At 50.1% G+C, this 27,656-nt stretch overlaps 2 protein-coding genes across 6 annotated transcripts in view; both read right to left on the bottom strand.

Annotated features, from left to right (window-relative positions):
* Window positions 1–466: 466 nt before the first annotated feature.
* Window positions 467–8,891, bottom strand: etaa1a (ETAA1 activator of ATR kinase a). 2 transcript variants are annotated; one of them, XM_082535616.1, is made up of 7 exons: window positions 8,204–8,891; window positions 4,680–6,424; window positions 4,046–4,177; window positions 3,882–3,952; window positions 3,676–3,788; window positions 1,510–2,936; window positions 467–1,398 (listed from the first exon to the last, which is right to left on the bottom strand). In XM_082535616.1, the coding sequence occupies exons 2-7, from the start codon at window positions 4,834–4,836 to the stop codon at window positions 1,292–1,294; spliced, it is 2,007 nt and encodes a 668-aa protein (XP_082391742.1). In that variant the 5' UTR covers window positions 4,837–6,424; window positions 8,204–8,891; the 3' UTR covers window positions 467–1,291. The 2 variants fall into 2 exon arrangements, with proteins under 2 accessions (XP_082391742.1, XP_082391743.1); XM_082535617.1 differs by lacking the exon at window positions 8,204–8,891 and having other exon boundaries at window positions 4,680–7,404.
* Window positions 8,892–15,472: 6,581 nt separating this feature from the next.
* meis1a (Meis homeobox 1 a) overlaps window positions 15,473–27,656 on the bottom strand; it is a 26,963-nt gene continuing 14,779 nt past the window's right edge. For 2 of the 4 annotated variants that reach the window (XM_082535655.1, XM_082535657.1), the window contains exons 9-13: window positions 22,925–23,001; window positions 18,469–18,527; window positions 17,100–17,189; window positions 16,704–16,818; window positions 15,473–15,870 (exon numbers count right to left, since the gene is read on the bottom strand). In XM_082535655.1, the coding sequence (XP_082391781.1) occupies window positions 16,760–16,818; window positions 17,100–17,189; window positions 18,469–18,527; window positions 22,925–23,001 (285 nt within the window). In that variant the 3' untranslated portion in view covers window positions 15,473–15,870; window positions 16,704–16,759. The remainder of the gene's footprint in view (window positions 15,871–16,703; window positions 16,819–17,099; window positions 17,190–18,468; window positions 18,528–22,924; window positions 23,002–27,656) is intronic. The other 2 variants (XM_082535656.1, XM_082535658.1) reach the window with 2 other exon arrangements.

Here is a 27,656-nt window from a genome sequence, read left to right as displayed (position 1 = left end):
GCCATCTTGATCAGTTGTGATTAAGAACCACACTGGCAAAGTCTTATTTATAGTATTATGCCCCTAATTTGCAGGTGGGACAGGGTATGAGAAAATAAAATTTGGATCCCTCGAGAAAGAGGGTAAAATGTGTGGGAATGTCAGAGCAGACAACAATGTTGCAACTTTGTGCGGAGCAGGAGGGGAAGAAAACACTATCAGCAGCACCAGAAAGGAGGAAGACAAAGTGTGGGAACACAGGACCTGCACTTTCAACACTTTTATTAGACCTGGGTCCAGTGGACCCCAACACCTTGTATGTAATGTAAATGCGTGGGGGGAGGTACAGTATGAGGTCATTGAAAATTAGTTCGGATTTATGTTCTTCACAGAAAATAAGCCAAAGCCAATGAATTTCAGGTTGAAAATAGAATTAATTGTTTAATTTTTCTTTTGAGAAAAACTGAAAACGGGTCTCACAGACCCGAACACCATACAAGGGTTAAAAGAACAACAGCTTTACTCATTTCAGTTTATTTTGTTATTTTTATTATTTTATACAGATTCAGATCTGAACAGAGCAGAGCTCACACAGAAACAGGAACGTTAAAAATGGACCCCAGTTTAATCTGCAGGTCAAACCTGCAGCGCACACGTCGGTCCGTCTGCGAAGGAAAATGTTTCAATAAAATGTGAACAAATGTTAAAAGCTGAAGTCGAGGGAACTAAACTCCCGGCGTTTGAAGACTCTCCGGTCGGCTTCCCGGCCTCGTTATCACGACCCCAGACAGTCTGTGGGGATTACTTCCCCTCGCGTGTCACTTCCTGCTGTTTCATAGCTGCTGGCTGTTCATCCGTCTGTTAGCATTCAGAGGTGGAGGAGGAAGCTGAGCCTCGGGCCTCCACCTGAGCATCACCTGCTCAGGTGTGAGTCCGACTTAGAGTTCAGCAGGTAGAAATGAGCCGGATGGTTTCAGTCCTCTCTGGGTCTGTGATAACGATTGTCCACACGATGTTTTCCTGCGCAGCTAAAAACACGGCGAGCGCGAGAAGCCCGGCGGCGCTGTGATGCGGCGCGAGCCTCGCGCACTGGCGTGCAGATAAGCTACATCCTTTTGAAACCTTTAGTTTTACATCGGACGCCAAAGTTCGTCAGATATTTTACTGTGAACCAAAAATACAGAAACAATTAGAAACACACGCAGTGACGTCAGCTACACACCAACACAGAGACCATCAGTCACCCTCGGCGGACCAATCAGAGCAGCAGCTGCTGCCCACGTGTCCGCCAGCTTTCATCCCCGCGGGTCGGTCACGTCACATCTCGGAGGTTCTGAGCGGCCTGCAGTCGCTGCCGTCTCCTCTCCATCGCCTGCTGCTTCTTCCGCTCGATCTCCGCGGGCGAACATTTCCCCCGAACTGCAGAAAGCGAGAAATCGGTCAGAGTCACGCAAACAGCACCGAAGCCACGGAACCGCTTCACACGTACAAACACGCAGCTCACTTCACCACGACCGATAGTGCTCTTACCGTCGTCGGTCGCCGTGGACACCGGGTCGGTCGGCCTCTTGAAGGCGAATTGGTCTTTGATGGCGTGTTGCTGCGGCGCTCTCTGCAGCGCGGCGGTCCACTGCACCCGCCTGCTCTCCTGCAGACAGGCCGACTCGACCGTGGATCCTGACACCATTTTTTTTCCCGTGAACCTCAGAGTCTCGTTCACCTTTACGGTGACGCTGGAGGCAGAACCACCGGCCAATGAGCTGCCGGCTGCTTTGCCCGTACCTGTGGGGGGAGGAGCTTCTGGCTGCAGGATCCTGTCGTCCCGTCCGGTTCTGCCAGTCGGCCACAGAGCTGCGCTGTGGTTGGGAATCTGACCAATCAGAGGAGCCCGTTTTTCAGCCATGCCCTGGATCTGGCTCTCCAGGTCCTCACACATTTCACACAGCAGCTCATCGTCCGCCAGGTCGTCCCAGACCGGCTCTGACAGGAAGAAAGCGTCCAGGTCGTCATCCAGGAAGTCGCCGTCGGCGGGCGGCGCGCTGTGGAAGGAAACTCCAGCTTTCTGTGGGAAGTTTGGAGCGTTTGTAGTCTGTGATGCTGCAGCCCGGCAGGTCCTGGCAGAAGTCCTTTTTTGGTCAGACGGCGGTTTCTGCAGATCCAGCTTCACCGAGTTGGACCAACAGGTCTGCCGGGCATGCCGAGACGAAGCCCCGCCCTGCACAGCGTCTCTACCGGCGGGATTCGAGCTGTAGCCCACCTCCCGGCGTGCGTTCTGGATCCTGTCTACAGAGAAAGCAGGATTAGGCTCCAGGAGGAACGTCGCTCTCGGCCTGACGTTTTCCTTTTCCACTTTGGGTGCGGCAGACTGGCCGAGCCTGACGGCGGTATCAGCTTCCCTCTGATATCTCGCCTGGCCGGCAGGTTTCTGGGTCGAGCAGAGCTTCGGAGAAGCGAACTTCAGAGGATTTTGCGTCATCTCTAACACCAAAGAGTCATTTAGCAGGTCGTCGTCTCCCCAGTCATCCTGGAAGTCGTTGCGGGCTGACGTGCCGCTGCCGTGCAGCGTGGAAACGGCTGAAGTGGGGCCGCGTGACGAGACGGACGGTTTCCCAGAAGCCTCTCTGGGAGGTTTGACCTGTGACTGAGCTGAGGCCTGGCTCAGGTTCCCGCTCACGTACTGAGTCGGCCCATCGAAGAGGAAATCCAGATCGTCGTCCACGTGTTGATCTGGAAGAAGCTGCACGCCCGTCCCCGCCACAACGCTCGCAGCAGGCAGACGGCTTCCAGGGAGTGAGGGAGAAACTTCAATCTCAACGCCGTTCTCGAAATCCAGGATGTCCTCGGACAGGAGCTCCAGGCTCTGCTGGTGCACGTCCTCCGCCTCCTCCTCATCCTGACGAAACATGTTGAAGTCAAACTGCTTGGCGAGCTTCAGCAGGTCGTCGACGGCGTTCGGTCTGCAACAGAACGAAACGTAAGCTCACCGAGAGTCGGAACCAGACTCACATGCAGTAAATGTGCTGTGATGGACCGAGACCTGCTGACGATGTGTTCCTGTCAGGCCAACGTCAGAGCTCCTCACACCTGTGCAGCTGAACCGCCGCTGTTATCGAGGACCTCTGTAAATAACACTAAGCCTGTCGTAGCATTTGTGAGCTTAAAGATCAATAATCTGATCTGATGTGAACATGGCTCCGTCTGTAGCGGCCGTGTGCACTGGTCTCGGGCCGTGAGCAAAGCGCCGTTTCCTGATTGGTTCTGTGTTATGATCCAGTTCACAGTCACACCTTCTACCTGCAGCCAAATCATTTTAAAACTTCCTTCTTTGTGTTTTTATCTGGAGAAGCTTTGCATGAACCACCGTTCAAAATAATCCTCCTTTGTCTGAAACCGGCTCTTTTAGCTCCTGTCTCTTTAAGGCCCTTCCCAAACCCTTCTTTTGATTGGCCAACTTAAGGAAGCCTGCAGAGGGGCTGTGCTGTCTTTTTTGTATTATTACAAACCTTAAATTAACTTATTTTTATTTTTTCTCATTAAGTTTCTCTTTCATTTTGTCTCGTGTCTCTCTTTGATTTTCTACTTTCAGTAAAGAATAAAAACAGATGTAATTCCTCTTTTGGCACACCGAGTCTACATCGGCGGGGTGGAGCGTGCCGTCTGAGGCTCGTTCCCGCCAGTCTCCTGAGCTGAACCCACCTCGGGGACTTCTTCTTGGGTTTGGGCAGCTGAACGTCTGGCGTGCAGGGGATGGCGGCGCTGTCTCCGATCCACTGCTGTAACGTCGGGTCCGTGTCTTCAGGTCTGCCGTGCTGCAAAGTCAGTACAGTCGATCGTTAGCTTTAACAGCAAGATGCTTTTTGCTGCGACCCGTGGCTGGTGTGTTTGTTTTGGGGGTTTCTGACCTTTGGAGCAATCCTGTTGACGATCTCCGAGATGCTCACGGCTCCGGCTGGGCGCGTTTTTCCTCTTTTACCTGCGGACAACAAGAGAATCACAGTTCAGGTGTCCAGCGTGGAACAAAGCGCATTAAACACAGACAAGAGCAGCAAATTTGACTCCGCGTTACCGCGTCTGTTTGGCGAAGGGGAGGTGGCGTCCCAGATGATGTCCTGCTGAAAGTCGGACTCGTTGTGCGGAGACTCGCCGCAGACACTTCCTGTATGTCTGAACCTGGGGATTCTGGTGGGGGTCTTAAACTCTGGACCAAAGGATGAAAATCATTTCTGTCAGCTTTGTAAACGTCTCACATTTGAAGTTTAAAGTAGCGTCTGTTAATCTGGTCCAAGGGGCAGTGATGGATACTGACACCGTTAGCGCTCTGTTAGTGTGATGGTGGAGTTTCACTGTGTGAACCTGCAGACAAAGCTTTTAATGTGGTTTTAGATACAATAACGCAAATGTTTAGGCAGAGGTTAGTTCAACAAACAACTATATTAGTTTGGTTTTTAGCCACACTGCTGCAGGCTGAGGAACTTGTTCCTAGCCGAACTGCAGAGTGTGAGCTCTCCGGGCTGTACACACGTTTTGTCACGAATCAGAAAACGATTTTTAGTGAAATGTTTCAGAAAACCTTAAATCTGCAGATATTTACATGTAGTTTGGCGTGTCGCGCTGTCCAAACAGGAGAGCGGTTGTTCGGTCACAGAAAACGGCTTCGAGGAGGTAAACCGACACTAAAGGCACAGAAAGGTGCTGCTCACCTGCCCGCTGGCTCCTCGGGGAATCCTGCTCAGATCCCAGCCTCTGTCTGGAGCTCCTGCTCAGGCGGTTTGCTCTCGGTTTAGCCGCCTGTTGCTCCTCCAGCGGGGTGCCCATCACAGCGGCCAAAGGGCCGAGTTTAAGCCGGCTTCCACTCATGGTCAGCGCCCGAGCTCCGGGTGAGAGCCGGGGCAGCCACGGTTCGTGTCGCCGGATGGCTCTTTGAGCGTCACTTTTTCAGGCTGTAAATTCGGACGCCCCGCCGAGGTTTTGAACGTCCCGCCATCTTTTCTCCTTCCCAGAGTTCCCTGCGGTGGTGCGTTCAAGAGCAACAGTGCTATGCGGAAACTGAACATTGCAGTGTTTACTTTTATTTTATGTTTGTTTTGTTTGTTTTAATTTTTTTTTTTACATTTTTACATAGATAGGCTTAAGTAGTATTTTAAAACTTTGTTAAGTATTCAGATTTTAATTTGAGTGGCAGAGTTATACGTATATTTGAATTAATGCTACATTTTATTCATTATTAAAGTTAAAACATGAAAGAGTGACTTTAGACTCTTGTAGATTTATCTCTTATGTTGCGGTTATATGATATAATAACACGTTGAAATTTGACCCTGCAGTTAGTTTTTTCTTCATTCCTGGCTCGAGCAGCTCTGGAATCAGAGGTCTGGAAATGAGAGATAAAGTGACACTCATGTTTCTGAATCAGCTCTAAAGCAGCAGAGGTGAGAAGAACCACCACATCACTGCACGTTTCACAGCCTTTATTACTCCGACACCACCAGCCCTTCAGGTGCAGAGGGCTCTTCTCAGACAGGCACAGGAGCCGTACATCTTCATTAAATCAGAGTCAGATAGACTCGTGTGTGTTTTTGTCTGCAGCTGCAGCGCTCCTCCTCCTCCTCGGATCCCCCAGAGGAAGAATTAGTGCATCACCCCCTGCTGTGCTGCTCTCTGTGATGAATCTGAATTCAGACTCTGCATAAAACCCACCAACACACGGAGCAGCTGTGAGTCACAGCAGAGGAGGATGGAGGTTTGTTCCAGCAGCACTGATGGATCCTCCACCTCCACCCTCGGGGTCTGCTTCTGTTTGTGTATGCAACAAACAGCCATCATAAATCATCAAGTGACTAACAAACGTAAACAGAAGTTTTCACTATCACTACTAATTAATGTTATCTTGTTGTATCTCTGTTGTGGTCAGTGCGATCCTCTATGCTGTTGCATGCTGGGGCAGCAGGTTGAGAGTCACAGATGTCAACAGACTAAATAAACTGATCCATAAGGCCAGTAATGTTGTGGGGATGGAGCTGGATGGTTAGGGTGGTGTCTGAGAGGCAGATGTTGTCCAAGATAAGGACAATCATGGATAACACCTCCCATCCACTCCATGACATGCTGGCTAGTCACAGGAGCACGCGCAGTGAGAGACTGAGATTACCCATGATGCACCACTGAATGACACCACAGGCAGCGTGGAACTTTGTGTTCTTCCCAACAATAATGTCCAACTCCTCCATCTAACACACTGTAAACCCTGCAGTAGTTACAGCCTTTTACACACTCTTTTCTACTCTGGAATATTCTTGATTATTTATCCAATCACACATCTGCTTACCTGATTCTTTCGCTCGTTTCTCCTCCTGATGGCTTTGAACTGTTTTTGTCCATCTTGGTTTTCATTTTGCCCTCCAGTATGAACACAAGTCCCCCAACCCGAGGATCAGCACAACATAACCTAACACACAGTTCACAGATTCACTTTGTCTAAGGTTGATTTCTGGGATTTCACACAACCCAGGATTCAAATCATGAATACATGATGGGCTTGGATTTACAACATTATGAATGAAATGTGCTCTATTTGGAAGCAGCTGGCCCCGCCCCTTTCGACGGGTTGTGTGAGACTTTAAATCATCAAACTGTAAATTATAAATTGTTATTGATCCTTTACCCCGAGTCCTAAAGTGTAGATTTATTTTCTTACTCTTCTTATATTTATTATTTGCAGTGTTTGGTAAGTTACTTTAAAATAGTAACTTAGTTACATTACTAGTTACTTCTCTCAAAAGTAACTCAGTTACTTCAAGTTACTTGTTACTTTCCCTAGTAACTAGTTACTAGGGAAAGTAACTTTGGTTTTACTCAGAATTCTCTTGTTAATGTGTTGCTTCCATAACTTTGCAGTCTTCTAGCTTGCTTACTTGCCACAGTGCACTGTGCCACCTACCAATAGAAAGGAAAAGATAATGTGCACATTTCCACGAGAGAAATCCCACGCCTGGACCGTCATTGACTGCTGCCATGATTCTAGCCTACGTCACAGAGTCATGTGCGCCTTTTACATCCAACACAAAAACTGCAGTCGTGGTGCTTTGATTGTACTCAGAACTCAGAAATTCTGCCTTCTGAATAGGAAGATGTAGGTAACACCAGACTGCAGATGAGCTGCATACAGGGCTGGACTGGGACAAATAAATCAGCCCGGGCGTTTTGACTAGAGACCGGCCGCCATTATAGGAAAAATCATAAAGCCTTTGAATGAAAACAAACACTGTTGTGACAGTGATGTTCACTGTTCTGATGGTATATATGCATCAATCTATCAATCGTTTGTTGTAAGATTCAGATAATTATTTATTAAAAGCGAGACATTTTAAATGAGAATAAGAAAGAAAAGTATTTCTTTGTGCCCCACCTCTCCCTGTTAATGCCCTACCTGGCCCCCTGGCAACACTTTGCTAGACCCGCCCCTGCACAGTTACCAGCTGTCAGCTACATAAAAAGGATCCTGGTGTTATTTGTCTCTCAGAAACAGTTCATAACTTCAACTCATCCATGTCACCTAAAAGGTAAACCTGTTTCTCCATCACAGATCTGATGATTCAGTAAGGACATCTCCTGGTTTCATCTTCATGTTTCCCTCTCACCAGATAACCAAACCATATCATGACCAGCAGCTTTACAGCTGTGGCTCCAGCAAACATCAGCTGATACTAGAAAGTAATATTAAATAAATTCTAACAACAGCTGATCAAGCTTAAACGTGCTGCTGTTGTTTAGCGCGACATCTGCTGGTTTCCTCTTTCTGGCGCAAAGTGGGCGATAAATAAACAAGAGAGACGATCAGCTGATCATTGATCAGTTTCATGATTGAAGTAGAAACAGGAGAGGGAGGGGAGAGAATGAGAGAAGAAGAGGCAGCTGTGCAGCAAAGACAGAATAACTCCAGCTTTGTCTTTTTCATTGTAGCTGAATTACGGGACAAACTGTTCCTTTTCACCTCAATAAGAAACGCGTAATATTTTCTCTGAATACCAGACGGGACGGTTGGCAACTCTAATAACTTATGAACAAAATAAAGTTCAACATCAGTAACATAGCACCACCCAGCTGTATAGAAACTCCGTCATGCTAGCTAGCACGCAGTACGGAAAAAGTCAGCACAACGAAAATAAACTCCACCTAAACCTGGTTTATATCTGACCCAGATAGACTGCAGGTCAGAACTTCTTACCTGAAGTTCAGTTCACACTTGGACCTGCGGCCGCCTCGGGTCTCTCCTCCTCCTGCCTCCCCTTTCCTTCATCCACCTGCTGCCTCCACCACTTGCTAATGTTACTGAATCTGTGGAAGCTCCGCGATGCCACCACACGAAGTAACGAGTAACGACCCTATCTAAATCCCAGTAACGACTAACGCGTTCCTGATTTTGGCATAATAACTAGTTACCGTGCTCGTTACCACAATAATAACGTAGTTACTGTAACGCGTTACTTAATAACGCGTTAGTCCCAACACTGATTATTTGTTTACTTGCACCGCTGTAACTGGAGCCTCGTCGTCTCGTCTCTCTATATGCTGGACTGTCTGTAGCGGAGATGACAATAAAGTTTACTTTGACTTCAGCAGCGCGCAGGCGCACCGAGGGCTCTGTGTCATGATGTCTGGTGTTTTCGTGTTTGTTGGTTTGTTTTTATGTTGTTTTATTTTGTGAGTTGGTTATTAGACGCTGCTCCAGCCAGAGACTCCCCCGCCGCCCCGCCCTCTCCTCCCTGTGCCGCCAGCAGCAGGCGCAGCTCGCAAACGGAGGGCGCCCTTACTCCCAGCAAAGGGGCGACAGAAAACCGATCGGTGCCTGTGACATCCCCAAAATGCGCTGGCTGATGTCGGGGCAGCATGAGTACGAGCAACTTCTTTTTGCCGCCCCCACCACGATGTCGCCCGTATCAAAAACCGCTACTGTAAATGGGATTTCATTTTAAAAAGTAATTAAATGAATTAAGGTCAATATAAAGATAAACATTTTAAATCCTGAGCTTAATCACAGTTTCAAAGAGTCCAAAATTAAAGCCTCAGCAGACTGTGAACAAACATGTTGGAGCGATATCAGCCAAATCACAGGGTGAACAGGGCTGGGCTGTACTTTCATGCAGTACCACTTTTTACCACAAGATGGTGCAACCAGTCTCTGCGAGCCTCATTCAAGCAGACAGCTCAAAGTTAAGGAGACGCTCTAATTTAGGATGAGAAGAGGAAAGTGCTGCTGAGGAAACGAGGGGACGACAGAAACATGAAAAAATTTCAACTCAGCAGCGTGTAAAACGTCGCCCTCTGGTGGAGAAAAGTTCAGCTCGTGTAATGGCCAAACGTAGCTCAGAGACTGTGAATGGTACGACTTTAGTAATAACTGTTATGAGTGAAGTTATGAGTGTCAGGTTTGTGATCACAGCAGGAGACATGAAACACAGGAAACACCAAGCATATCCAGAAAAGTGGAACCCCAGCCGGACCGAGACGAGCCGGCGCAGTGCTGGAGCTTAAGGTGAGCGCTAGGCCTCCGCCACACAAAGTTCATTTTACAGGAACACGGAGCTGCTGCTGCTCCGTCTGCTGGGACACATGCTCAGCATGAGGAAGTTAATCACACTAACGAGGATTACTTCTGAACGGTGACTCGTGCAAAGCTGCAGTCCAAGAGGTCACCTTCAAAGCTAAAATGTCTCCGTCAGGGATTATTTTGGGTGAAGCGTGTAAAAAGAGCACACTGAGTCTGAGGCTGTTTCCAGCTCGGCAGCTGTGGACGGAGGTGAAACCTGAGCGGTGGCTTGCCCGCCGCCTGGCCCGCAGCCACACTCACATATGCGCCATATTTCATGTGTGTGATTAGAAAACCCTGCTGCTGCGAAGAAAACACAGCGTTTCAATGAGCTGAGGCCGGCAGGAAGCAGCGCTCTACCTGCTTTTACCATCAGCGCGGCCTCAAAGGCTCTCTGGCCTGAGCCGGCGCTTTGAAACGTGAGCCGGGCCGCTGGCGGGGCTTTCAGAGGGCAGTGCCAGATATGCCGCTCTTTAATCTCAGCCATCGATCACTGTCTGCTTGGACCGACGCCCCCCGGCCCAGGCCTGCAGTGTCAGCGCCGACCTGAGGCGGCGTGCAGCTGTGCGGAAATGTTCTGCAGGGTCACAGTGAGCTCGATCCTGATGAAGACCTCAGAGAAAAAGGAGCTGCGAGTTTGCTCTAAAACTTTGTGGGAGATCTGCAGACCATAAAACTCTCTCATGTTAAAAAAACGGACTCGTGCTCGTTTTGGATCAAACGCGTTCGAGGCTTTGATGCAAAGAGCCGAGCTGTTCATTCTAACGGTTCAGAGACCAGAATAAACGTCTCAGCTCGGTCAGCAGAAGAGTGCAGGACGTTTCCAGAAGAGAGCCAGAGGTTATTAATAACTGATGATTCAGTGATAATCTTTGGACAGACTGATCCAAAGCTCACAGGTCTGCGAGACCTGGTGCTTCTTTAACACGACCAGCAGCTCTCAGCTGCAGGCGCAGACCTGCTGCTGGGCCTGCCGGCCGTCGCCTGTACCCTCAGAGTTCAGGGTGTGGATTTATGAGTATGGATTTGGCATTTCCTGTCTGATGTGTCCACGCAAACAGAAGACGAGATTTTAGACATTCCCGGGGGCAGCGTGGAACTTTGTGTTCTTCCCAACAATAAGAAAAAGATTTCTTCATGCTTTCCTTTGAAAACTGACATCAAAATATCAAAGCGACCGCAGACAGATGCAGCTCAGCGGGCGCGATTCATGTAAAACCCAACAGAACCGGACCAGCGCCGCAGACACGACGAACCGCTGCTCTGCTGTGAGCTGACCCGGCAGAGGTCAGAGGTCGGGTTCTGTGGGTTTCGGTGTGCTCTGTAGGAGACGCTCCGGTTCCTCTTTTCTGCATGCAGATGCTGAGACAGATGTTCATACCAGACGCAGTCACCTGAGCCCTCAGCAGGTAAATCGTTCCCAGTGTTTGTAAGATGCTGTGACAGGGATGATGTTTGTGGGGTTTTCGTCATGTTTCTGTCTCCGTGTTGTCTTGTCGAGGTCTCGTGTCCCCTTCCTGTTTCGTTCCATGTCTCTCCAGGCCGTCGTGTCCTCTGTTCCTTAGTTACGTCTCCCGTTTCTGCGTCTTTATGTTTCCTGTTTCATTTTGACATTTGTGTGTGCTGCTCATTGTTCCACAGTAAACACATCCATCATACCTGGTGGTCAGAGGACAGGTGCTCCTGGTGGCTGATAACAGGGACCACCTGAGCAACGAGCACACCCTCCGTGGAGTAAAAGGCTGCTCTAAGCCACGAGACCATGACGCAGTGCAGAGTCCTGGACTCTAGGTCTGTGAGAGCTGGCTGGGCTCTGCTCTCGGGGGCCGAGACTCCCCGAGAGCAGAGCCTGAGCGTGTGCTTCCAGTTCTGCGAGCGCCAACAGAACACGAAACCAAGCAACGAGGCTTCTTTCCTCGCCGACTGACCCTGTCTCGAGGCCTCCTTTGAGCCAAAGTCTTCATGCCGAACATCCGGCGCTGCTCCAGAAACAGGGAATGTTGGACGGACCTGTGGGAAGCCCTGAGCTCGTTCTGCCTCGGCTGTAACTGGCTGACCTGAGTCAGGACATGAAAACCTGACGCCACCACATCCTCCAGCTGCGCCCTCAGACCGGAGGAGCTACGTCAGGTCACAGGGACCTGGAAACATGAATGGAAATCGAGCCGTGGGACTCGTGGAACAGACACGGTCATTGAAGGGTTCAGTCGAACTTTTGTTACCTCCATCGAAGACTGAAATACAAGAAGCTGGAGAAGGCGCCGTCGCTATGCTGTCGGTCCAAACGTCTTCCTGTTCTGCCCGAACAGTGAGAAGCAGAGGACTGTGGGTCTGACGGTGAAGAGCGTCGCGTCCTCTCCTTCTGCTTCCCTCCAGTCACTCTGAGAAACAACGTGATTCTTGTTTTGGAAAACGACAGTTTAATGAAGCGCTTTGGGAAACGTCCTGTTTCGCTCCAGTTAAGCTAAAAAGTTTAAAGTTGGCCCATAAAGTTCCAGCAGGCTCAAGAAGGAGACGTGAGGGGGGAATAAAGCCTGGAAATAAACCCAGAGGTTCATCAAAGATGGCGGCTTTCCCTCAGCGTGAACATCTCGGTATTAAAGGTGAAAACTCGAGCTCGACTGTGGTCGCTGATGTCATCCAGCTGCGTCGGGGCGGTCTTAAAAGATGACATCACCCGAGTCCGAGCGACCTCCGGCTGACTCGAAGAGCAGGTGGATCCGCCACACCCATACATAATGACTTATCCATCACCGCGTAGCCCCGCCCCTAAACCCTCACCTGCTTCCTGCTCGTCTCTGACTGTAACGGACCACAGAGCAGAACCTCAGCACAGGTGGATCTGAGCGCTTCTCTGCTCGGGGAAAAAACACTTTTTGTTCTGCGTTTTAGCGTATGTGCCGTCCCGGGACTACTTTCTTTTTAAGGATTTAAAGGTACGGTGCGTACGATTTAGTGGCTCCGCCTCCACACCCATCAGGTGGGCCTGACAGCAGACTTTGTTTAAAATGGATACTTTTATTTTATGAGTTAATCAGCAGAATTTTTAGTTACTTTTTATGAGTATTTTCAGCTGTGTCAATGACCTTTGACCTCACAGACTGCAGGATGTGTGCTCTAACTCTGAGCGCGCTCTCAGGTGAACGGTCGGTTGTCTCTAATAAGCGACTTCCTGTCCAGTCGGGGTAAACTGACCCCTCCCTCCCCACTTCCTCCCCACAGTAACCAGGATCCATGAGTTTCTGGTTCCTCTGCGAGACACTGAATACCTTCCCCCTTTTGCCCCAAACACAGAGGAACGCATTTCATCCCTCCTGAAGCAGCCGCTTAATTAAAGGCAATAAATTATCCAACTGTGAGGTCGGCTCGCTCAGAGGAGGCTGGAAGGAGGGGGGAGGGTTTTAGTGTGGGGGAGGCTGCTGAGGGAGGAAGATTCACGTCTCCTCGGACTGAAGCCCGAGGCGACTGTGTTTGGAGGAACCTTGTTAGTGCTCCGGTTCGTTCCCATCTGAGCACAGGACGTATTTATGTTTGTGTGCTCACACATACCAGAACTATAGACTGTATGTAAATGATGGTGGTAGCTGTGACATCAGTCTTTGGTGACCATATTTGGACCAAAGGTTGGCACAGTTAATGCCAGGAAGCTCTGTTATCATCCACAGACACAGATACCGGCCAATCAGTAACATCCAATCAGAATCCTACTATCTAAGTCTACACCAATCCCGGAGCTCTGCTTTCTTGGACGGTCTGTTAGTACAGTGACCTCACGGCAGCTATATGATTGGTCACATGATGTCATTAAAAGGCTCCAACAGCACAAACACGGCCCAGAGGTCCAGCTCGGGTGGAGCTAGCGCAGTCACCTCCCTGCTGACTTTGGCCGTCACCACGAACGTGAACTCTGAACTTTCTGAACATTGTCTGTCACACATCTGACATGATGCATTCACTGTCTGCTTCGTCTGTGGGAAATGTCACCGATAAACAAACCTCTCGCCGTTGTTCCCAGCTACGCTCCCAGCAGCCGTCAGCTCGTCGCGTCCCGGCTCTTCTTTATTCATCTGACAGCGAGTCTGGATCCTCAGACGGACGCTCGACAGCTGCCAACTAATCACTCATTTCTCTTTAAAAGCAGAGATGAAGGCAGTTTCCACAATCCCCTAAGATGGCAGTCAAACATGGGCGTGCCATGGAGCCTGTCAGTCACAACTCATCTGAAGTCAAAGCTCCGCAGAGGATCCAAAGCAGATTAATGATTTTGTTTTTGTGTCAGCCGCCTTTGAAATGAGGCACATGTAGAAAACTCCCAGAGTGGGGCAGCAGATCCACGAGGGGGACAAATCTCTCCATGGCAGACGGGCCGATCTTTCCCATCAGGCCTGCTGAAGGCGTTGCCACTGAACCTCCCGGAGCGTCGATTCGAATGGAGTGACTTGAGCTGAGCGACACCCGCAAACAAGACACGAAGACTCGGAGCTTCACACTGTGACTGCAGCCAAGGAAAAGCTCCGCCTCCGGGACACCAACAGATCAACCCGAGCTCTGTGCACAGAAACCAAACAGCACAAACTTCACGTTTAATCGAGGTCAGAAGCAGTTCTACAAGGTCACAGAGGGGTGGAGCCTATCCCCATAGGGTGAAGGGCGGGGCTCACTGGCACAGCTAATCTTTCAAATATCAGGATGAGCTGTAAACACGATGAATTTTCATTTCTGGAGCCTTTTCACTTTAAAAAAATCGAGATTAAAGAGAAACGTGGAGCCAAAACGACGCAGTAGGGCCGGGACACTGAACGCTGATCTGAGACCAGTTTAAAGACAGAAACCGTGTGATGCTCGCCCGAAACACAACTTAAAACATTATAGTGAATGAAACTTGAATGAAGTCATAAATTGGGCTGATTGGAGCTTGTTGTGGACGTCTCGCTGTGATGCATTCGGATCATTAATGAACGAGTTCAGCATTAAAAACCAAACAGGGCAGAGATGAAGAACAGCAGGAAGTCAGTCGGTTTTAAACCCGGAGCCTTTGTGTCACTAGTTCCTGTTAAAATATCAATAAAGACAAAAATATTTGAGTTTCTGGAGCCAATCCCAGTGAGTCTGTGTGATTCAGGCTAAGCGTGGAGCAGCTGATGTGTTTATGCTACGACATGAACAAACGTCACAAAAGCATAAATTTGAAATTCTATTTCTTTCCACTTAAATTTAGGAAAATTAAGAATTTTAACTTGTTCAATTTAAATTCATTTATTGTGAATAAGTGATGGGGATCACCTGCAGTACCATCACAGCCCACCAGGGGGTCGCAGAGCACACTGTGGGACTGTGTGTTATGGTAGGGGTGTGAAACATAAGGCTCACTGAGGCGTCGGAGGAAGGCAGAAATTTTGGACTTTAATCTGTTTTCCTGCCGATAAAAACTCCTCGCGACACCCGAGCGATTCAGTAACACAGGAATAAATGACAGTTCCTGTTTTTGACCATCAACTGTTGTACGTTCAATGTTGTTGTTGTTGTTGTTAACAGGCGGCCTTTTACACACTCACGTTTTGAAACAAGTCTCCTTCATCATGCAGACAAACAGCTGCATGATGAGGCTGCAGGAATCACATGATCATATTTCAGGATTACATGTGCAGTTAAACATCTTTGTTTACCTGATCCACGGGAGCTGAATGTCACCTGCAGTTCAAAATACGTTTTCATTCCACCTTAAAAGAAGTCTCATTCTCAATTTATTCATTTTTTTACTTCAGTTTTTTCCCAAAGTGAATATTTGTTATTTCTTCCTCTTGGATAGAAACGTGTCACAGCTGAGCTGGACAAAAAACTGAAGCGCTGACGTTTTATTTCAGTGAGGCACCGAACGCAGCAGGAGTCAAAAATCAGACTCAGAAATCCACAGAATCAGTTTTATTTACGGAGAGGGAGGTCTCAGGGGGTCTATGGTCCAAAACTGTCTGTCTGCAGAGCAAACGGCTTCAGGAGTCCATCAGCGAGCGCAGAGAGGAAGCCGAGCTGCAGATCTGTCCGTTCTGGGAGATTACATCACAGGAAGTGATCAAATCCAGAAACGCGCGGTGGACAGTGTTCATCTTTGCCTTCACGATCACTGTCTTACCTCACGTTTCTCTTTTTAGTCCGTGGAGCACTCTGAGAAGGCCCGCCGAGAACAGAGGCAAGCTCAGGTGTTTCCTTATCAGGCCACGCCCACAGGGCGGAGAGCTGATGGGCAGGAGGTGAAGAGGCGTGGGGTCCCGCTCCACGCTATGGGGTCTGCAGACCTGATCAGAGTCCTGCAGAGGAAACACAGAGGGTCAAGATCAGGAGGAAGGCCCGACGTAGCCTCAGGAACCAGTGTGTGTGTGTGTGTGTGTGTGTGTGTGTGTGTGTGTGTGTGTGTGTGTGTGTGTGTGTGTGTGTTTACTATACTTGTGGGGAAAAACAGCTTTGCGGTCCCCACGAGTTTGAAGGCCACTCAAAATGTGGTTTTAGTTACAGTTAGGTCATGTTTAGGGTCAGGCATTCACTTGTGATGGTGAGGGGCCAGGAAAAGCATGTCAGTGAGATGTCCCCACAAGGATATAAATACACACGTGTGTGTGTGTCTCACTGACAGCTGCATCGTCAGTAAAAGCTGAGAGAAGAAAATCTCGTTGACTTCCCCCTCCCTCCCTCCTGCTTAATAATAAAAACTGCTTACAGAGTAATTGGACTCTGTGTAATCAAATAAAGAGATGAGCGCGCCTCTCGCTAACGATCAGTTCATTAGACTGAACGTGGAGCGGCTCTCAGAGGATTCATTGACCTTTAATCAGAGGGAACTGGCTTTAATTAGTGAGGAGGTGCTGAGAGGAGATGAAGCTCAGGCTGTTGGAGCCGTTCAGGATCAATCCAAAGCGAGCGACATACTGACATCGGCTGAGTGCCGCCAGCGCCGAGGCTGTGGGTGTTTCTGTCACATCTTTATAGCAGCAGATTCACTTCAAACATCCAGATTACAAGAAAGTCTAAAGATCTCTTTCAAATTAAAAGCCCCTTTAAGCAGCAAAGGGTCCACTGAAAACACTAGAACGCCTTTAATTTGAAGAGAATGCAGGAAGTGCTGGCTCTGTGTGGCGTCACTCACGGTGGTTTCCTGCGACGCCGGGCGCCTCCTCAGGCTGCAGGGTGCAGGCGGTGGTGCTACATGTAGTGCCACTGTCCCTCCACGCCCATCCCCATCCCTACACCACCCATCGGACCTGTCACACACACACACACACACACACACACACACACACACACACACACACACACAGATGAAAGCACTGCCCCCTTCCTTCAGCTCCTCTGTAAATAAAAGCTTTTGAAACTATGAAATCAGCCACGACTGATCTCTGCAGCGTGACTGTAGCTTTGCATGAAGCTCAGTTCACAATAAGCCGTCCTCTCTGTGTTAAATCTAAACTTTGATTTCAATGTGCAGATTCTGCAATAATGTAACACAATCAAACCCACAGCAGCATAAGCTGTGTGTGTTTACCAGGCGGTCTGATTCCCACGGGCGTCTGACCGTCCACCATGAAGCTTCCCATTGGCTGGCCATCTGGGCCGTACGGCGGCGCTTGGCTCACTGCGGACAGAGACGACAGCTCGTTTTAATGGCGGAGGGCGCCGAGGCCGTCGGCCGGCCTGCACTGACACCGCCACAGCCTCCACTTTACACCCACACACAAAGGCGTGTTCAGGTCCACACGCAAACACCAGGAAAAATCAAGCCGATTACCGTTGTCGACATGAGAACCTGAGCGCCAATCAGGTCCATCCGTGATCTTTTTCCCGCCCATCTTCTTTAGTCTCAAAATGTTCACTTTTTTTTTTTACACCTACAGTCTGTGCAGAGTAACTCTGCATGATCCACAGTCCAAAATAATCCTCCTTTATGTGATTGACTGCCTCCCCTCAGTTCATCCATCTGAGGCCAGCTGCGTTAGCGCCTCCCCCTTTACGAGTGGCGCCCCTGGTTACAGGAAGCGTCGGGTTTGCGTCAGCGGGTCACGCTGTATCTCCTAACAGAGCAAAATAGAAGCAGATCCTGCAGCGATCCTGTGCGCAGCTAAGCGCGCTCCAATTACAGCGAGGACACGTGGAATCGGAGGTTAGCGCCTGCTTCTAATAAAAGCTGGCTTCACATGAAAGCCTCCTTCACTCTGCTGTGGGGTAAAAACACGAATCGATAGAAAACCACTGCTTCCAAATATCATACGACTGTTTTCACTCGTGCTGTATTAGGAAAAGAGGCGAAACGTAAAGGAAATGTAACATCACATCACTGCATTACGTGTTCGAATAACGTCACATCTGTTAAAGCAGCTGTGACGTTCTCGCGGTGGGGGGGGCCATCGGTCGGACACAAACGGAGAGGTTTTGGTCCTCGTGGTGGAATCGGCCTCGGTCGCTGAAGCTGTTTCTCACCGCCGTCTTTCAGCAGCGTCTCCAAACCTTTGTGAGGAAGTCAGCCGCGGGGTTAATGCTAAGAAAGCTCAAGGGCCAAAAGGCTAACAGGACTTTAGCTCCACTGTAGCCGGGGCTCCTATTTGTTTTAATCCCGGCTTCAAACGTTGAATGGAGTGGTCGGTCAAAGCGATTAGTGTCTTTGTCTGGAGCTAACCCCGCCGGGGTTTAGAAGCCATTCAGAGTTTAAGCCTCTCTGCTCGCTCCAACGCTCCGAGGAACCAAGCGAGACGCCGCTTTTTCAGCTCGCCTTACACGCGGAGCGAGTTCCACTGGCGTTCCAGTCCCAGTCGGGTGTTTGGAAAGCTCACGCAGACACGGTGGAAGAGCACGGATACTGGAGGAGTTTCTGATTTAATGGAAACGAAACAGCCGCTAATACACCTGTGAGACCTCACCTGCTCTGTTTGACTGATCGATCATGGGCTGAACGATCCGCCGCCTCGCGTTGATGAACCTGAAAGTCAAAGAAAAGAAGTCAGAGTTTGTTTTTAACGACAACAATAAACTCGTTACTGATAAATCGCTTCAGGTCAAGTTTAAACACCCAGCAGCTCAAACTGGCTTCACTGGAAACTCGTCCACTGGTTTAAATTTTACCGTCATTTACGTGAACATCGAGGCCCCGATGCAGGCGTGTTACAGAAGTCGGGTCCATCTGACCTGTTACTGTGCAAATAAACGGTTTAACATGATCAGCACAAATCAATCAGATCACTTCCTGGAGATTAACCAATGGGAAGCCGTCGGCGAGCACTGGCAACGTCTCCTAAATACACTCTTAAAGCCATCATCCTGGTATGCGTGACCTCCGACCCGGCACCTCCTGTGACCTCCCCAGCTACTCCAATTAGTCATTCCCCCCCATTCTGGTCTTCCTCAACTTAAAGACCTATGTAGCCCCCCCCCCCCCCCAAGTAAAAGCTCTGTGGTTTCCTGCTTGATTTATGTCCTCCTACACCCTGAGCCCCGGGTGGGGAGGGACCATTTCAACAGGAGGGTGGGGGGGGGGGGGGGGGGGGTTCTTTTCAGAAAAACAAAGGCCACAGCTGTCCTCTGGGGGACCGAAAAAGGTACGCGGTGGGGGGAGGGGGGGGGGGGGGGAGAATATTTCCAGGTCAGTCAGCCCGTTAGCACGAGGCTGCACGAGCTCATCAGGACACACGAAACAGGAAATAAACGTCGCTCGCACTGCACAGCGCAGCTCGGCCGACAGCCTCAGATCACTCCGACGTCACGGTTTCATTTGGACGTTTTGGTAAATCTGGTTTTGGTCAACATCCAAAGAAAAAACGAATGATCTCCTCTCAGAAATGTTGAAACATGCTGGAAATGCAGGTATCCAGGTATCTTCTGCAGCAGGTAACACTGTGGGCGGGGCCAGTCCTCCACTTTTCATCGAGTCAGCACATGAAATAATAATCGCAGCATCAATGTAACTGTTAAAAGCACAAATTTAAAACCCTTTTCACCTTCAGTAGCAAACATCACATCCTTTCGACCTGTTGGACACGCCCGGGACTACATAACTCCGCCCTCTTCCCCACCTTCCTGCCAGGCTGAGAACAAAGAACGTGTAGGTGAGGAGGAGTATGCTTAACCTTCTCGTGAACTGATTATATAATGGATCGTCATCCAGTGTCAGTGAACATTCAGGTCTGCGTGTCTTTGAGAAAAGGATCAGTGATGAAAGCTGATCTTACTGAGTCCTCCATCAGGAGCGAGACGGGAGAGACAGGAGGGACAAAGACGTGCTGAAAACCCGCCCCCAGCACAGAGTGAGGACCCAGGAGTTTAATGGTCCAACGGTGTGGTAGGCCTCTTACAGAGGTCACATGGTCACTCTGCATAGGTCAACTGCAGAGAAGACGTACGCTCCCACAGGAACCGCGAGCCCCATCACCACAAAGATGTCGCCGCTGGAACCGGCGCACTCAAAAACCTGCTAGGAGCCGTTTCCAAGTCTCAGACAGGAAACACCATCCACCTTCCTGCTCCTCAGACCTCCAGAACCGACCTGCCGGGGCGACTGAAAGTCTTACATCTGGGACCGCGTGCGAGGCCGTGGTCACAATCCTTCTGCAGCACTAGGCCGCCATTTTGTTTCTTGCCTCCAACACATTTAAAGCCAGAGGAAAACAACGAGACCAGAACCGGATTTCTCTGAAATAATGAAAACTTCGGGCGTAGCCTCGAAGGACGATCGGCCTCCTGACCCCCACCGCCCGGCGAGGAGGGGCAGGGAGGGGCGGGGCTCGGGCCGCTCTGTACAGTCAGTGTTTAAACAAAGCAGATCTATTAATCACCACACACACACACACTCCCCAACCGCCTGCTTGTAAAACATGTAGAAGCTCCGCCCACTGAGGGAGTCATTTTGAGGTCAGCCCCCCCCCCCCACCACCAAGGGCGTATTTAAATAAACCAGTCCAGCTGTTTGCCATGAAAATGCCATTTACACCAACTGCACACCACACACCCCTCACACACACACACACCCCTCACACACACACACACACACACACACTCACACACACAAATCAGAGAGAAGACCCTGTTTCTATCTTTTGTTTCATAAAACACGAATACACACGCCAACCCGACGGGCTGAAACATGAAGGCCTGCAGTTCCTCTGACGACCAGCAGAGGCAGCAGTGAGCCAGCCCCACAGACTCACACCCTGTGCGGGGTGTGTACATAACTCGCCTGTGTGAGGCGTGGCCTCTCTGACTGGAGGGATGGCGACACAGGCTGAGGTGGTGGGGGCTGGTTTTGTTTTTCTACAGTAATCGGATATTTTCGACTTCCTGTTTTTGACGTGAGGATCACTGGAGCCTGGCGAGAAGACGCCCTTTTATTAAACTTAAGCTTTCACGCTCGCTGTGTCAGATTTACAGTTTTTTACAGCCGCTAGGACACATTTCCCAATACTTAGGTCACTTTTGCAAAACTCTTCACACAATCCTCCTAACTGACCGTCAGCTTGGCAAAGCAGTTCATTTCACATTCAAAATGCACTACAACTACCAAAACACTTCATTCAGGTCTCAAATAAACTCATTCTTCCAGAACACTAGCAAAGGTTGACAGCCGACAAACACACTTTGTCACCCACAAAACAATGACCTGAAAAACACTAACAACATGTAGCATTACAGTGTTTTCTTGTGTAAAACAAGGACACATCTCTGTTTATAATTTCAATATATGTTACTGGAATGAATCAGACATCATGCAGAATTCGTTAATATTTGTTTATGTATTTTTATTTTTTTGCACTAAGTAATCCCAAAATACAAGTATTTATATACACACCATCCACTGATACACATACAGTAGTAATGCTAATCTACTCGGTCTCCTCCATTTGGCCACAGGTTCTCATCCACATCACATCTTATGTCATCTAGGGCAACACACCTAGGAAAGAATCTTCTGGCTGCCAGAATTGAAGGAGTTGAAAAATTGGAGGAGTAACACCCGTGTAGATGTTCATCTACAATGAGAATCAGCTGTGGCTGGTTAAACTGCATTTTTAGATTTAAAATATGTTTCAATGAAATATTGCTGTTGGATTTTGCTCTTTTCAAGTTTTGCATTGTGTTATTGTTTTGGCCATAAGTTTAACAGTTTTGAAAACAGTATGTAAGCACATGCAAAATGTCCTGTACAAAGGTTTTTGGCAGTTGTTGTGTCTGAGTGAGAAGATAATTCATGAAATTTGAGAGATGTAGTCATTGAATGCATTTTGTGCCAAAACAATGATAACTGGTCCTCAGTTTAGCCCACATAGACTTCTGTTGTGCTCACTGTGTGAGGAGGTTTGCAAACGTGACCTAAGTATTGAGAAATGTGTCCTAGCGTCTGTAAAAAACTGTAACTGTTGCCAAGGTAACGGGACCGGAGGCAGTGTGACCTCACGGCCGTGCATTTCACTCGGGACCAGCTTCCAGTCTGGATTCAGGAGACACTATCTCTACTTTTAAGATTCAAACTTTCCTTTTTGCTAAAGCATATAGTTAGGGCTGGACCAGGTGACCCTGAATCCTCCCTTAGTTATGCTGCAATAGACGTAGGCTGCCGGGGGATTCCCATGATGCATTGGGTGTTTCCTTTCCAGTCACCTTTCTCACTCACTATGTATTAACAGACCTCTCTGCATTGAATCATATCTGTTATTAACCTCTGTCTCTCTTCCACAGCATGTCTTTATCCTGTCTTCCTTCTCTCACCCCAACCAATCACAGCAGATGGCCCCGCCCCTTCCTGAGCCTGGTTCTGCTGGAGGTTTCTTCCTGTTAAAAGGGAGTTTTTCCTTCCCACTGTCGCCAAAGTGCTGCTCACAGGGGGTCATATGACTGTTGGGTTTTTCTCTGTATGTGTTATTGTAGGGTCGACCTTACAGTATAAAGCTCCTTGAGGCGACGGTTGTTGTGATTCGGTGCTGTGTAAATAAAACTGAAGTGAATTCACTTCCTTCTTCTCTCCTTGCATCCTTCTCCTAGCTTCCTGCGTTTGCCTTCTCTCCTCGACACCCAGACTTTTACTGTTAGTGACGAGTTTATTTGGGCACAGAGCAGCTGTGCTGGAGAAACAGACGTGGATGCGGACATTTATTCACTCTACTGGCAACATTAGCACAGGTGAGGTGCAGGTGACGCATACTCCCAGCAGAGCATCCCTCGGGTCTCCACCTCAGAGCTCCAATTAGCTCTCAAACTAAGCACCTCCATCCTCCTGAGAGTGGAGACGAGGAAACTCAGCAGGAATTCACCCCCACCCACCTCATTAGGCTCAGGGTGGGGCCAAAGGTCAGCCTTCCCATAAATACCTGCGACTGCTTGGTGACTCACCAGTTGTTGACCTGCAGGATGGTGAGGCCGGTGTCCTGAGCCAGCTGCTTCTTCTGCTCCTCCGATGGGTACGGGTGCTGCAGGGGGACAAAACACGCCAACATTAGTGCGCTGCAATTAACAAGGAAGCAGTGAGCCGATTAGAGAAGGAAGCATCCTGGGACTACTGTTAATCAGACTGTGTGTGTGTGTGTGTGTGTGTGTGTGTGTGTGTGTGTGTGTGTGTGTGTGAGAGAGATTTTTACTGAAACACGCTCTGATCACAGCTGATCAGCTGGATTTAAACACATGACGTCTGCAGATAAACGTATAAAAATGACAGAAAATAATCCCTGAGACGGCCGCCGGTGTTTGAGCTGCAGATCCTCTGAAGATTCAGTGACTGTTATGTAAAGTTTGAGTTTCTGTAACCTGCAGCTGCAGGTGTGGACGGTGTTTTTTCAGTTTTAATATTTCTTTTGTTTTCTATGCTGTGAGTGAAAAATGTGTCTCTGAGACGTTACGGCGTCCCGGCTGTCTGCAGCTCACCTTGTGCCAAATGTCTCAAAGCAACGTTTGTGGAAAACAGCACTTTAAATAAAGCGCCGGGGGCTCGGGTGGGGGTTCATGTAAAGTTCATGTTAACGAGGTTCAGCAGCGCCATGAACAGTAAATAATGTCTTCAGTTTGTTGGTGCGCTGACTGAAACCAGCTGCTGCCGCCCGGCCCCACAGAGCAGCACCTCCACTAACACCACCCTCGGTCCAGTCTGCAGACACCCAGATGTGCAGACCAGCAGGGACAGCACGCTCAGTTCCAGGTTAGACTCATAGTGATGGAGCCCCACACTGTCACTGACTTTCACCAGTCGACACTTCTGTAAAGCCGGACTTTCATCCAGAGAGGAGGCCGACTGAGTGACAGGCAGGTTTGTAGCAGAGTCAGAGCTTTGCAGGACTCTGCGGGACTCTGTGGGACTCTGTGGGGCTCTGTGGGGCTCTGTGGGGCTCTGTGGGACTCTGTGGGGCTCTGCGGGGCTCTGTGGGGCTCTGTGGGGCTCTACGGGACTCTGTGGGGCTCTGTGGGGCTCTGCGGGGCTCTGTGGGGCTCTGCGGGACTCTGTGGGGCTCTGTGGGGCTCTGTGGGGCTCTGCGGGACTCTGTGGGGCTCTGTGGGGCTCTGCGGGGCTCTGTGGGACTCTGTGGGGCTCTGTGGGGCTCTACGGGACTCTGTGGGGCTCTGTGGGGCTCTGCGGGGCTCTGTGGGACTCTGTGGGGCTCTGCGGGGCTCTGCAGGGCTCTGTGGGGCTCTGTGGGGCTCTACGGGACTCTGTGGGGCTCTACGGGACTCTGTGGGGCTCTGTGGGGCTCTGTGGGGCTCTGCGGGGCTCTGTGGGACTCTGTGGGGCTCTGCGGGGCTCTGCAGGGCTCTGTGGGGCTCTGTGGGGCTCTACGGGACTCTGTGGGGCTCTGTGGGGCTCTGCGGGGCTCTGTGGGACTCTGTGGGGCTCTGCGGGGCTCTGTGGGACTCTGTGGGGCTCTGCGGGGCTCTGCAGGGCTCTGTGGGGCTCTGTGGGGCTCTACGGGACTCTGCGGGACTCTGTGGGACTCTGCGGGGCTCTGTGGGATTACAGGGATAAAGCTTCCCTCTGAGCCGGGCCGTCTCTCGGGCCCTAATCAAGGGTTTAAAGGTGGATAAATGTACGGTGGTATTAAAGACGCCTCTGAAGGCGACGGCGGAGGCGTAAATAGAGGGTGGAGCGGCGAGAGGCTGGGAGGCTTCGTCCTGTGGCGGCAGAAAGGAGAAGCTGGCAGGTTTCTTTCAGCACCTCCTGCTTTGACTAAAACCCAGTTTAAGGTTTCACCACCTCCTCCCTTCATGTGGCGAGCAGGGAAACGTCCCGTCCTCCTGCCAGAGCTCTGTGATCTGATAGCAGGTAATTGTCCTAAACAGCATCTAATTGGCCACAATCAGCACGCCGTTTCGTCACGTTTGAGCGGCGTTCTCTGGGGGAAGGCTGCTAACGTGTCTCCGGGGAAGGTTTTCATCACAAACTGGATGAGTTAAAGGAGAACAGAGACCCCGGGCTGTTTACAGACAGACGGCGCTCATCGCAGCTCTGAAACCACAGCTGCCCCCGTCAGAGGGCGGAGTCAGCCCCCACACATAGCCAACACGACTCTGTAACTGTGCAAAAGAAATGTAACTAACATCCACCCATCTCTATTCCTCATCTTCATCACGACGCTTCTTCCTCTGAACTGCATTGCTGCTGAGACTGCAGGGGTGGATTCTGATTGGACAACCTGTGGAAGCCAGCTGAGGGGAGGGGCAGCACTCAGAGCCTGACGGAGCCTGTGAGTGTGCAGAGACACAGCTCGCATGGATGTTTATGACCGTGCTGAATAAGTGTTTACATGTTTATACGTGTGTGTAAATATTCACACACACACACACACACACACACACACACAGGACCTCAAACACAACCTCAGCAGCAACATGTGTGTGTGTGTGTGTGTGTGTGTGTGTGTCTGTGTCTGTGTCTGTGTCTGTGTGTGTGTGTGTGTGTGTGTCTGTGTCTGTGTGTGTGTGTGTCTGTGTGTGTCTGTGTGTGTCTGTGTCTGTGTGTGTGTGTGTGTGTGTCTGTGTCTGTGTGTGTGTGTCTGTGTGTGTGTGTGTGTGTGTGTGTGTGTGTGTGTGTGTGTGTGTGTGTCTTCATTCTGGAATAAATAAAATCCATTATTGATGCTTCGGTGCTTCTGGGAGAAAAACAAAGTGTTGATCTGTGACTGGAGTTTATTTACATCCCAGCACGTCTGCCAGACGCCGTCCTACATGACGGCTGCAGCATCATCATCATCATCATCATCATCACAGGAAACAAAGACGTTCATCAGTGTGTCACTTTCTCGCGTCGTTCTCAGTAAACACATTTTGTGTTTGTGCTGTTTCTCGATGACATCATGTGACCAGTAACGTGGCTGCTGTGATGTCACTAACAGACGGACAGGCCTGAGCTCCACTCTGGGTTTTACACGCCGGTATGCGTGTGACTGCGGCCATGTTTTTGGCCCCAACCTGACCCTGTTCTTCTTATTGCTGTCAGGGAAGAAAGGACGCCGTGTGATGTATGAGGCCACATGCGGCACCGTTTCTGAACGCTCGAGGCTGGCAGGGGGTGAGAGGTCAATAAAGGCGACCCCCGCACAGGGCGGGGCCCCGGAGGGCCTGTCACGGAGGTAATGGATGATATTTTCACTGCAGGGTGAGGCTGCCTCCCCTCACAGAGGCCTTTGTTTTTGACCAAAGCCCCAGAGCCCCGCCGGTGATGGAGCCCCTCTGATCACAAAAGGTTTCCTAACGAACGCTGACCCCAGATCCCGAAGCGGCTTCACGTGGATAAAATGTGTTTGAAGGAGCTGCTGCATCCTGTGCTCAAGGACAGGAAGTACAATAAGTTTATCTGAGGGTCCTTCTAAGCTCTCCTGTGATTGGACGCAGGTCATGGCGTGTTCACCACCCTCGCATAAAACCAGGCTGCGTTTCCGCCTGATCCTCCGTGTTATAGGTTCATATAGCGAGGATGACGACCGGCCTGCTAGCCGTAAGTTAGCCACAGGTCAGTTAGCTGATGATGTCATCAGAGTTGACGCTCTGGCGGGATGAAGGAGTCAGGATTCATCTGCTGACGCTGACCTACGCGATGAGCTCAGTCAGACATCGATGATGGATCAAACCTGTTAATACAGATGATGATGATGAGGCCGCGTTCACACGGAGCGTTTCTCTGTGCGGTCGTGAACACAATCACGCTCACGTTAATGCTCTCCATTTGTTCACTCTGTGGCGCCGAACATCAGACTGTACACTCAGGGCGGGGGGAGGGGCGACACGATGATGGACGGAGTCTGGGAGGAGACGCCGGGACCACATGGAGGTGAAGGTAGATTTCCCATTAGGGGCGTTTGATGTCTGATGGCGTTATTAGAGAAACTTCCTGTGCGGTGCGGCTCGGATTTTGTGTGTGCGTGTGTGTGTGCGTGTGTGTGTGTGTGTGTGTGTGTGCGTGTGTGTGTGTGTGCGTGCGTGTGTGTGTGTGTGTGTGTGTGTGTGTGTGCGTGTGTGTGCGTGTGTGTGTGTGTGTGTGTGTGCGTGTGTGTGTGTGTGTGTGCGTGTGTGCGTGTGTGTGTGTGTGTGTGTGTGTGTGTGTGTGTGTGTGGGGGAGCAGCACTCGTTCTTCCACCCACATCTGCAGCTCTGAGGCTGTAAACAGCTGCTGATGCTGATGGATGGGTGGAGGTGTCCCGCCGCCCTCTGACCCCTGACAGTCGGAAGCCGGGGGGGTGGGGTCAGCGTCAGGGCTTCCTGCTGAGCCGCGGAGGCCCTCGCTGCTTTGAAGTCTCTGAGTCGTTCCTCTCGGACCCGGAAAGTCGTTCCAGCTGCGGCGTCGGAGCCTCGCTGCAGTCTGTGGGCGGACGCGGCGCTTTAACGAGCCGCTGACCGTAAACGAGCGACGGCACACAAAGCTTCTGCTCGAGTTTGTAAAAGCAGGAGGAGGCGATTACACACTCATTAACAGCCGAGTGTTGCACTTGTAAACGGGTCGGTGTGTGTGCTGTAAACACAGCTCGGCCTGCGGTTTGGCGTTTATGAGCTTTGGCTCACTGGAGTCCATGTTTGACTTCAGGGGAGGACGGACAGCCTCCGACACACGCCTCTGAGAAAGCGCTAAAATGAAAGATGGTGCCCG

The sequence above is a fragment of the Aulonocara stuartgranti genome (assembly GCF_965226115.1).
Source record: "Aulonocara stuartgranti genome assembly, chromosome: 6".
NCBI classification, from domain to species: domain Eukaryota; kingdom Metazoa; phylum Chordata; class Actinopteri; order Cichliformes; family Cichlidae; genus Aulonocara; species Aulonocara stuartgranti.
This window is presented reverse-complemented; position numbering and strand designations above follow the sequence as displayed.